At 41.5% G+C, this 11774-nt stretch overlaps 1 protein-coding gene across 2 annotated transcripts; it reads left to right on the plus strand.

Moving 5' to 3' along the window:
• Positions 1–74: 74 nt before the first annotated feature.
• Positions 75–11090, plus strand: mst1 (macrophage stimulating 1). Of its 2 annotated transcripts, XM_035630484.2 has the most exons (18): positions 75–501; positions 1019–1163; positions 1667–1782; positions 1869–1983; positions 2313–2449; positions 3118–3238; positions 3377–3495; positions 5138–5312; positions 5797–5927; positions 6627–6729; positions 7265–7401; positions 7546–7578; positions 7683–7797; positions 7879–7956; positions 8424–8570; positions 8970–9076; positions 9364–9503; positions 10467–11090. In XM_035630484.2, exons 1-18 carry the CDS (start codon positions 261–263, stop codon positions 10626–10628), a joined length of 2322 nt encoding a protein of 773 aa, XP_035486377.1. In that variant the 5' UTR covers positions 75–260; the 3' UTR covers positions 10629–11090. The 2 variants fall into 2 exon arrangements, with proteins under 2 accessions (XP_035486377.1, XP_035486378.1); XM_035630485.2 differs by lacking the exon at positions 6627–6729 and having other exon boundaries at positions 5797–5806; positions 7302–7401.
• Positions 11091–11774: the final 684 nt, after the last annotated feature.

Here is an 11774-nt window from a genome sequence, read left to right on the forward strand (position 1 = left end):
TTGTTGTTGTTTTGTTGTTGTTGTTTTTTTCTCTGCAGGATATTCCGTTTAATCGATCTCTCCAGCCACGTCGTTATCACAGTGGAGTATCAAGGAAAAAGTGCATGAACATGTGCCACATTAATGATTGATGCACGTATTGATCGGCTGTGTTTTGGGGGATTAGGGCCTCTGGTTGAGTAAGTGCGCAGTGTGTGTGGGTGGTTTTGGCTGTGGTTGTGTTTTTAAGCAGAATTTTGTGTGTGTGTTTGTGTGTGTGTATGTGTGTGTGTGCGTGTGTGTGTTTCTGCGTGGATTTCCCAGGGGACTTGTCACTCATCAGGTCGACCAGTGATCCAACATTTAATCCTTTAGTCCTTAAAAAAACAAAAAAAACTGTCAGAGGATCTCAGTCTGCGGTTGTTTCTCTCCACTGTTATCTCTTTATCTTCCACAAACTACAAACAATGAGACTCCTGAGGCTGCTGTCCTGTATTGCGCTGACAGTCGGACTGGTCACTGGTAAGAATGTTTTATGATTCCTGCTTTTAACTTGAAATGACTCGCAGTTATAATCACCGGTTGTGTTTGTGAGGACATTTTTTAATGGCCTGTGTATTTTGTCAACAGATGCTGTGTGACAGCCTCTTGTAACCGAGAGATTCTGTCTGTAAGATTGTAGATCAAGAAAACCCAACCAACAAAAATACAACCAATAAGTTTTTTTTTCATTTAGTGTTTTTGGTGCTCAATAGGATAAAATTGTTGTAGTGGCAGGATAGTGATAGTAGTAGTGGTGTGTCAGTAACCAGACATGTTGCTCTTTTTCTGGTCCCAGGTCTCACAATCCAGTTGCTGTTGGTCTCTTGGTCCAAAGGTTATATGTGTGTAGGCTCATGCCCAAGTGATGCAGTTGGTACAAGTCAAGTTAACACCTGTACCCTAGTAAAGATCAGGACTAAACCTATAGACGTGTAGACACAGTCCATAAAAGTGAGCCCACGTAAACCGCGGTACCGGTTCTGTTGTGTGTGAACAGGGCACCGAAGTCACCTGAATGACTTCCAGCGCTCTGAGGGCAGAGAGCTGGTTCCCACCCCCTGGAACTCAGCACGAGTGCTGCTGTTACCGGGCCTGAACCTGGAGGAGTGTGCCACACGCTGCTCTCAGTTACTGGACTGCAGGTATCCAACCTCAAACTACTTCAATACAGCAGGTTGTGAGAGAGAGAGATATATATATATATATATATATATATATATATATATATATATATATATATATATACACTGACTGAACGTCAATTCTTGACCTTGGAAACATCATCAGGTGGCAAACTAATCCCAGCTCAAGGTCCATCAGTAGCTGTTCAAACGCTTCTTTCAGTCATATCACATGATCTTCGTCAGCAGATTGATCAGTTTTCATGAACATGTATTTGTTCAAATTTATATTGAGGTCTTACTTGTAATGTGTCGGGTTGAAAGTTGAATTTCAAAGTCCATCGCCGACTTCATGCTGCTGACGAAGATCAAGAGATTCAGTGAAAAGCTCTGTTTTACAACAGGTGGTCGAGTGATATTTTTTTATAGTTAATCCTTGTTTTGATTTCCATATAACTTTTTAACCCATTATTTGTGCCCATTAATGTGAAGACCTTTGACGTGAAAATATCCTTCACCACCAGAGCGTTCAACTATGAGACGCGTCCGACCGTCACCTGTAAGCACCTGCCCTGGGTGGGTGATGGCAGCAACGCCGAGGTGAAGAGGAACGTGAACTGCGACCTCTATGAGAAGAAGGGTAAGATTCAGGTGTGTGACGTTACAAAGATCAATTCGACGTGTCTTGACCGGAGTTGTTGAACTGATTGTGTGTATGTGGTGAAGTCTACATTAGAAAGTGCATCGTGGGAATGGGGGAAGACTACCGAGGGAAAGTCTTCACCACAAAAAGCGGCCTCACCTGCCAACAGTGGTGGTCCAAGTTTCCTCACGATCATAGGTGAGGCACATCTTTTTTTCACTTTTTAAAAAAACGTTTGTTTCAGTCTTTGATGGGGCGCAGTCAGAAGAGTTCAGGACACTGCTCCAGCACACTGAGTTTGAGGACAGATCATTTGAAGGTGTCCACTGGTTGAACAGCGAAACATCCAATCAAATCGTAAGACCACGCAACAGGTCAAAAACTGAAGTGGACGTAAACACCCACTGTAACCTTATCCTCAGAGACCGCGCGCGACAAAAAATAAGTCCTAAGCACTTTCTGAGTCGCCTAAATAATTAGTGTTCGGAGTCCGTGACTCACTGTGAAACTATGTTGGCCGGTCTCAGGTGGACTCCCACGGCTTCCAACGGCCTGGAGCTGAACTACTGCAGGAATCCAGATGGGGATCGCATCGGTCCGTGGTGCTACACCACAGATCCCGAGCGACGCTATGAAGGCTGCAACATCCCCCAGTGCAAAGATGGTACATGCTGATCATACGCACGCATTATGCAATTGTGATGATGGGTAACGCTTTTATTTATGGGTCCTCCTGGAATTTCTCAGTCATTTCTTATGTGATCTGAAAGAAAATCTAGACAATATTCAGAGAAAGTACAATTACTGGTATTAGTTACTCTTGCATTAGTAATCCTTTTAAGAGATAATTTTAAGTCGTTTTTCCGTTTTTCCTTTAAATAGCCCCATCACTTTTAATAATCAGTGAGTTAAAACTTACTAAATGTTAATTTATTTGTTGGAAAATTCTTCATGTTGCATGTGCTTTCTATTCATGTACACAGAAATATTTTTTTTAAATGGCCACAAGCATCTTGGACCACCTCCCAAATGTACTGTCCACCTGTGATGGGATCCCTCAGGATGGATTTTAATATATACACTATATGAAACCAGGCTGAACAAGAACCTTTCAGAAGGTTATTTTAGTAAAGGAAGGTTGTTATTGACAATTAAACACAGTCTTGATTTTCCTTGTAAGAAACAATTTGCAGTATTTTTCCCGGAAGCTGCTAAGAAATTACATCAGTTCCTTCAGAATGAGACCTATAAAATGACGTGTTTCTGCGAGTGTGATTTTTTTCTCTTCTTCTCTTCTCCCCTCTGACTTTGACACTGTGTTCTCCTTTGCAGAGGTATGCATCACATGTAACGGAGAGGACTACAGAGGGCAGGTCGACCACACCGTGAGCGGCAGAGAGTGTCAGAGATGGGACCAGCAGTATCCTCAGCAACACATCTACCAGCCTGAAAAGTACCTGTCATACGTACCAAATTAAATAGTTTATGTAAATTATATATTTTGCATGTTAATCAGTGTCACTCAGCTTGTTCTACTCCTCGCTGTCCTGTTAGTCCTTTGTTTGAAAAAAGTTTCATATGTATTTTTCAGGTATCCTGATAAGAGTTTAGATGATAACTACTGCCGTAACCCTGACGCCTCTCCGGTGCCCTGGTGTTACACCACAGACGCTGGGGTGGAGAGAGAGAACTGCGAGATCAGAAAGTGCAGTAAGATGGTGCTTTTGTAACAGATGCAATATCATAAATGCTCACTATAAGATTTGAGACAGGTTGATGGGTAAATTTGCTTCTGTTTTTTTTATGCAAAAATGCCTCAAACTTCCCCCTTTTTTCACCATCTTCTCTGATAGTCAATTAATTTTGGGGGGGGGGGGGGGTTTGGACATTCTTCACAATTTTGTGAACATTTATAGACCAGACGATTAATTGGAAGATGACTCAATGATGGTGTTTGTATCATAGCATAGATTAATTGGATTAGACTTTCTGGCAAGTTTCCCCTATTGTGTTTTTTGTTAGTTCAAGATTTTCGCACTAAATTGAATCAATTCCTGTGACATTAGGAGTCACAGTGGAAATAAGGAGTTTCATTAAGTCGCTGTAATTAAATTTAGAAAAATCACCTTTTTGTTGTCCGTGCAAACTACTTTCCAGACTGTGAGACATTTCAGAATTGCTAAACGTAGATAAAGTATGCAGATGTTGGTCTGTAATTGAAGCTCTGCATTGTCTCACAGGTTTTCAGGTTAATTAAATGTTAATTATGTTCATGTTTTTCTTTAACTTATTTCCCTTTAAACAGACTACGTGAACCTGTTTATCTCTCTGTTTAGTTTCTCTCAGTTTTCTTTACAAGTACAAGCAGTAGCAGGACAATTATTGTACGAATACAGATGAAATCAAAAGGTAAAGGTATGTTAGAGGACATATGAATTTTGTATATATTTATCCTCTGTTTCTGTTTTCAATTTTGAAGTTGAATCTTCTAAGTTGTTGTTTTTTGGGCGGGGGGTTTATGTAAACCTATCAGTCTGGGGATTAAACTGGTGATCTTCCCGTCACTAGCTTTCCACGGCCCTTAGTTAATGAATGAAATGACAAACAAATGCTAAACCTTGAGTTTCAGAACATCAGCATCAGTGTTTCCCCCAAAATCTCTACATGAGTTGTGTGGCAACTCTGGTATTTCCACTGAGAGCAGAGATCACTGTGGGCTGAAAGACTATAGTGATAGCACCATCTTGTGGTGTAACTGGAAGAAAAAAAAACAACGGCTCAAAATCAAGTCTCTCTTATCACAATCATAAACAGAAACAACATTCAAAGAAAATGCTACACATGTTCTTCTGTATGTGTGTGTATGTGTTTTATTCTGAAAATGGGCTGGAGGAACAATAACTTGACCTGCAAGACCACACGGATAGTAGCTTCTTTACATTTGAGGACTTAAACAAATTAAATACACATTTGCATTATATACAATATAGAATATTAACAAATAGATGCATTTTACTGTTTGCTTTAAATTTAACCATTCAAATTATTTGGATTTTCTTGAGGTTCACAATCATTCTGTTCTTATCAAATGGAATTTGGGAAACTTGGAAACTTATTTAAAGAAATTAGCTTGATCTTATTCATTAAATAGTTTTACATAAACTTACTCAGTAGCTCAGCTGTACTGTATAGGCCCAGTCATTCTGAATCATCGTATTGATCATCATCGAACTGGAATATACTTCACACAAACACAAGTGCATCCACATCATCTAACCATCACCCTCGGTTTTATCCAAGGAAAACCCGCAACACAAATTGATTCCCTCTTCTATTTGCTCCTTCTGCCCAGCTGAGGTTCGCGTTGAGAAACGGCAGCGCTCCAGCTTCACCACCAATTGTTTCCGCGGCCGTGGGGAGGATTACCGCGGCAGAGTCAACGAGACGACATCAGGTATCCCCTGCCAGCGGTGGGATGCCCAGTATCCTCACGAGCACCCCTTCTACCCAAACACATATGAATGCAAGTAAGTATGCAAAAATACAACATGATGGAGGAAGGAAAAGAAGTTTCGGGTGTTTAAGTACTTTAGGGTCAACTCCTTAACCTTTTGCTTGTTAGTTTGAAAGTGCTCTGTTTGCTTCACACATGAATATTAATGTCAAGATGTCATTGCGGTGAAATTTCCTGCAATCTTTTTTCCCCCGCTGACAGTTGACAGTCGATGATAGATGGTCAGCAACTCCCACATTAAAAAGCCGGTCGCTCTCTGAGCGGCAATTATGGATGTGAAAGGAATATAAAAGGCAGCGAACACTTATCGTGCCAAAATTGATTAGGAGCTTTTCAGGCACCCATTTTTATTAGAGGTTACAAGAAAGTGTTGGTGTATTCTTTGTATATCTAAATGAAAGAGACGAGAGAAATATATAATGTTTCTGCTACAGGTTATTTATCGGATTAAGTGATGAGACATTGTTTGAGCTGATCCTGTGTTGCACCTCATCCAGGGGTTTGGAGGAGAACTACTGTCGTAACCCCGATGGGTCGGAGGCTCCCTGGTGCTTCACATCTGTGCCAGAGATGAGGACTGCTCTATGTTTACAGATCAAACGCTGTGCGGACGACATAGAGGCTGAGGGTACAGCTCCTTGTTTCAGATTTGAGCTCAAAAGACAAATCCAGTGTTCACTGTTGGTGACTGTCAACATTAGTGGATAAAGATAAGTCAATCGTGCCCTAATGCTGTATCAATATTCACATGAGGACACGCAGAGCTGTAGCCAGCATTCTGGAAATACAGAGGTCATGAATGCAACCCCAGTGCATTGTTGTAAAAAATATCACAAATCTCTAATTTGTTTTAATATAGTCAATGATCTATTTATGTCCTGGCTATATATTTTAGTGTCTCTCGTTGTTTATTTAACATGGACAGTGTTCATTGAATAAAAACTCTTAGCTGGTAGGATGATGCTTTTATGTTCCGATGGAGCCAGGCTACCCGTCTCCCCATGTTAACAGTCTTTATGCTAAGCTAAACTAAGCCAAGCAGCTGCTGGTTGTAGCCTTACATTTAACCAAAACACATGGGAGTGGAATTTATCTTCTCATCTAACTTTTCAACAGAAAACAAATGGATTATTCTATAATAAACATATTCAAAACATAACATAAACCAAAAAGCAATTTTCTATCTGGACTAACAATCTCAGTCACGGCCATACAGTCCTGCACGAGGATAGGCACAGATTAGGAACTATTGTATTATGTCCAATTTTTTACTGAGTCACATAATTCATAAAGGTCACAGTAATGATAATAATGTCATTTATTTCAGACTGCTACCAGGAAAATGGAAAAAACTACAGAGGAATGGTCCGCAAAACTCGTAAGGGAATCACCTGCCAGAAATGGAACGTTAACACGCCTCACCGGACCAGGTACGCCGACCATCAAAGTGTTGCAAAGACGGATGATATTTTTATGCATGAACACTTTGGGGAGATTCATGACACGGGCAAAACAACAGCACTGCTCTTTGGGTTTATATTGAATCTGTGACCACATTATCAATAGTATTTACTAATTCTCAATATTATGTGGTGTGTTCACACTGGAAAAAGTGACAGAATTCAAGTAAAATTAACAGTCATAACGTGTAAAAAAAAAAAAAAAAAAACCCCGTTGGTATTTGTGTGCGTCTGAACAACGCAATTCTGCAAAGGGAGGAGTTGCTCAGGAACTTAACTTAAAACTAATCGTTGAAGGTGGTAAAACATCTCCACAAACAGTTCTATAAAGATGAGTACATAGTACTTACTGTACACAGTTAGTACGTAGTATGAAATAGGGACACAGTCTCTTGAGTTCACATCTGAGAGGGTGAACACTTTTCTATGAAAGAAAAAGTTTTAAAAGAAAATGTTTAATTGTTCACTGCATGTATTTGTGAAATTTATGAGATTCTACTTCCAGGATAAACCCAAGGACACATCCTGAGGCCAATCTGACCGAGAACTACTGTCGTAACCCCGACGGGGACCAGCATGGACCCTGGTGCTACACCACTGACCCCAAGACTGAGTTTGACTACTGTGCCATCAAACAGTGTGGTACAGACACAGAGCTCTACCTCCTCAGTCTATTTTAAGATGTTTAACATAGCCTAATGGACAGTTTGGTGAAAATTCCTCCGGAGCTTCTGTTTTCTGACAGGCAATTTAACGATTCATCTGTTTCTTGATGTTTTCAAACAGCTGGAGAGAAAGTGTCCCTGACTGATCCCGAAGGTGTGTCTCTGAATGTATATGAAGCAAGTGGACAACAAAGCATCCTTTTGCATTTACCCTATAGCGGTTTCATCTTTGTTCCTCATGCCATTTTGTCAACACAGAGGAGGTAGAGTTTACTGAGTGCGGAAAGAGGGAGGACCGTGTCCCGGTCAGCAGACTACGTATCGTGGGTGGGATTCCTGGAAACTCGCCGTGGACAGTGAGCCTCAGAGATAGGTGAGTCTGAGAGCCGCTACCTGAAAAACAAGTTGAGTACACTCTGCTGCTCTGTGTGTGACCTCTGACGTCTGTGCGCAGGAAAGGAAACCATTTCTGTGGAGGATCCCTGGTTGACTCCAGATGGGTGATCAGCACCAAGCAGTGTTTCTCCTCTTGGTAAACTTCATTTATTGAAAAGAGCACAGCCCATCAACAGGTTGCATCTGTGGGATCATTTGAATTGATGAACTACCTGTTGCAAGCAGCCAATATCCACTGGCATGGTGGATAGAGGTGCAAAAGGAAATTCATAATGAAAACAATGTCAAGTTGTTCACACTTTGGTTTGAACCTTCAGTCAAGGTCCGCCCCATTGGTCGGGACTGAAATATATCAACAACTGTTGGTTGGACTGACATGAAATGTGGTACAGATGTCAATGGTGGTGTCTAGACAATGTATCCTAATGCTTTTGGTTAATTCCCTGACTTCTTCTCGGGCACCATCATGAGGTTTTCACTGGTGCAAAGAACTAATAACAATCCCTTCAGGTTCCTCTGCTTTTTTGTGTTTGTTGCTAACAGACTATAAAATGCTTTGATGGCGAACATAGTGCCTTGTATTTGCATGTGACATGCCTGCAGTTACGTGGATCTGCCCGGCTACTCGGCCATGATGGGAACACTGTTTCGTGATCCACAAGAAGGAGAGCCGGGCGTGCAAACCATCCCTCTCACCAAGATCGTCTGTGGACCCTCTGAATCTCAGCTGGTCATGCTACAACTGGAATAGTGTGTACTGTCTCTGGTGTCTCCAGCACACACACACACACACACACACACACACACACACTCACGCACACACACACACACACACACACTCACGCACACACACACACACACACACACACACACACACTCACACACACACACACACACACTCACGCACACACACACACACACACACACACACACACTCACGCACACACACACACACACACACACACACACACACTCACGCACACACACACACACACACACTCACGCACACACACACACACACACACACACAGACACACACACACACACACACACACAGACACTCACGCACACACACACACACACACACACACACACACACACAGACATACCATTATGTTCCTTCCCTCTGACTCCCTCTTCTTTCTGTAGCCCTGCCCAGTTTAATGAGCGTGTCTCTCAGATCTGCCTCCCCCCGGAGCGTTACATTGTAGCCGAGGGGACAACCTGTGAGATCGCAGGATGGGGTGAGACAAAAGGCAAGTGTAATCCTTTAGCAGTGATCGCTTGATGCTGCGTTCACTACATGCTGCGCTTCGTGCAACTATAATATGCTTTCTATTGCAATGATTATTGGTAGATTCCTGGGTACATGTTGTTTCTGCCCTTGACGTAATGTTGCATTTTAATGAGAGAGCTATTCAGACCATTGTGCAACAGATGTCATTGCTATTTACAGAACCATCCAACATCTGTTCACCTTCCTTTTCTTTTCCTATAAACACATAAGCTGCTAACTCCTTCCTCCTTCTCGCTGCTTTTCAAGGGACCGGAGATCAGACTGTCCTTAACGTGGCCCACATACCAGTTCTGAGTAACAAGGAATGCAACCAATACTTCAGAGGTCGTGTTCGTGAGAATGAGATGTGCACAGGCTCTTTCCAGGGCGGAGTAGGTGCCTGTGAGGTAGGTGTCCGCGCAAAACGTCGCACCGTTTCACAGCTTCACCGGCAATTTTGAGGGAGATATATTTTTGTCGTTTACATTCGGGGCTGCAGCGGAGTTTCTGCAATCACTGATTGTTTCTCTTTTGGCATTGTATTTTGGCATTTTGCCGTCAGTAGATAGGGAGAGAGTGGGAGAGATATATGATGGGTAACAGACGTCCCCATCCAGACATTGTTGTTAATATAATGGTATACATCCTAACCACAAGGTCACCGTGCCCAAACATCAGCCGTTTTCTTAATTTAATTTAGTTCAACATTTTTCTCTTTCTTCCAGAGAGCTAGAGAACACAACCACTCTCTCATATTTGACTTTATGAAGATACATCCTTCAGCTGGTTAGCTTGGCATAAAGACGGGAGACAATTGGGAAAGATAAGAACAGCCAACTAGCATCTGTAAAGCTCAATTAGTACTAATTATACTACGATATGTCTTTTATCAATTTAAAGAGCAACGTTCACTGTTTTCATTCTTTATAAAAACAGCTATCATGAAACAAGGGGTTTAAACCGCCTGTGAGCTTTAGGTGTGTTAGTTTCCCAGTTTCTAGGCTTCATGCTAAGCTAACGGGCTACTGGCGGGAGCTTCACATGAACTCTACATACATCAGCAAAGCGAATAAGTATTTCCGAAAATTGAAACTATTCCTTTAAAGACCAGGAATGATGCCATGAATGGATGAGAATTAGCAGTTCAAATGTCGATGGCGGAGATAATCTTTTGATGATCAGAATCACTTTCACGCAAAGGCTCTACAGCGATGCACATGTCCCTGTGAATTAAACACATTCACCATTTGGCTAATGGAGGTGGACTGGACAAGATGTGACTGCAACATGTTTCCAGCCTCAGCAGTGACAGTCAGTCATAACAGAGACAAATAATGACTCCAGAGTGTTGTTCCTATGTGCGTCTGCAGAGAGACTACGGCGGCCCGTTGGCGTGTCAAAACAGTGACTGCTGGGTACTCGAGGGTGTGATCATCCCCATGAGGCGCTGCGGACACCCGGGGCAGCCCAACATCTTCATCCGTGTCTCTGTCTACGTGGACTGGATCAAGAAGGTCATGGAGATGGCATAGGAACGGAAACTGCCATCCAACAAGGGACTGGTCGAATCCACTTTCCAAACCGCTCTGGAGTTGTTATTCGGTTTAACCATTTACATTTTTTCTTCTCAGTTATTTCTTTTACAATTAAAAATATAAACAATCACATAAAAATGTATCATCACATTTTATTATATCATATTTTATTATTGTGAGAATTCACATCATTGTTTGATAGAACGGTGTAGAAAGTCTCACTTCCTTATGAAGAAATTGTTAATTTTTATGTACATTTACATTAAGTTAATTCTTTCTGCCAGAGTAACTATCATTAGCTGCATCAGTGGAGTCACCAAAAACAAACATGTCGGCTAAAGAGTCAAGCAGAGATCATTCGGCATTAAATGTAGTTAAAGTTATTAAAATCTTCTTGATTTGAATCTTCTTCAAATCAAGCCGCATTCAAAGATTTAATAAATTGTTTTTAACACACTGTATTGTAGTTGCAAGCACTTATTCATTCACATTATTCATCAGAAATGATAACTTTTCTTATGATTTTCTTTACTTTTTTTTATTATAACTTTGTTTTACCATATTATCATTCGTAGTCTGTTTAAAAAATCAGCCTCTACTTTATGGTTCCCACAGCAGGAATTGTAGTCGATTTAATACAGTAGTTAACACTTTTATCTGTTCCCAATTAAATGATAGTGTTTAGTACACAATTTATTAGATGTTTATTTGCTGCTTATAAATGCTGAACGCAGGGTGAGAGTGTTGCCAGATTTAGTTATTTATTCACCAGAAACTAAAAAGATGCAAAGATCAAAACAGAGGAGGTGTGCGGGGTTTTCAGCGCAGTTTTTAAGTCCTCAACATCCCGCGGAAATGCACCGTTTACCACAAAACTGTTCGCTCCCCTCCTCTCCCTGGCATTGAATGGAGCTCCAAAATACCTTCTTTGCCCCCAGCCTCTAAAGAAATCCCTCCTCTGCCTGTCTTTTGATGCCTGCCCCCACCTCTAAAGACATGCCTTTGTGCCTTATGCAGAACTGTATGCGCTGCACATTCTTTCTAGTTCTATAGGAGGATTTTTGTAACCCGGTCCTGATGAGCCCACGGAATTCAGCTTAAATAAACCTCAAGATCAGAGTCCAACCGAATCTCAGACACACC

Source organism: Scophthalmus maximus, chromosome 6, assembly GCF_022379125.1.
Source record: "Scophthalmus maximus strain ysfricsl-2021 chromosome 6, ASM2237912v1, whole genome shotgun sequence".
In the NCBI taxonomy this organism is placed as follows: Eukaryota; Metazoa; Chordata; class Actinopteri; order Pleuronectiformes; family Scophthalmidae; genus Scophthalmus; species Scophthalmus maximus.

What these genes read in the sequence shown, in the direction of transcription:
- mst1 (XM_035630484.2), top strand. Translation starts at nt 261, where the DNA reads ATGTGTGTGTGTGCGTGTGTGTGTTTCTGCGTGGATTTCCCAGGGGAC. An exon ending in GACAGTCGGACTGGTCACTG is followed by an intron (nt 502 to 1,018) that starts GTAAGAATGTTT and finishes GTGTGTGAACAG; the next exon opens with GGCACCGAAGTCACCTGAAT. An exon ending in AACACGCCTCACCGGACCAG is followed by an intron (nt 6,730 to 7,264) that starts GTACGCCGACCA and finishes TTCTACTTCCAG; the next exon opens with GATAAACCCAAGGACACATC.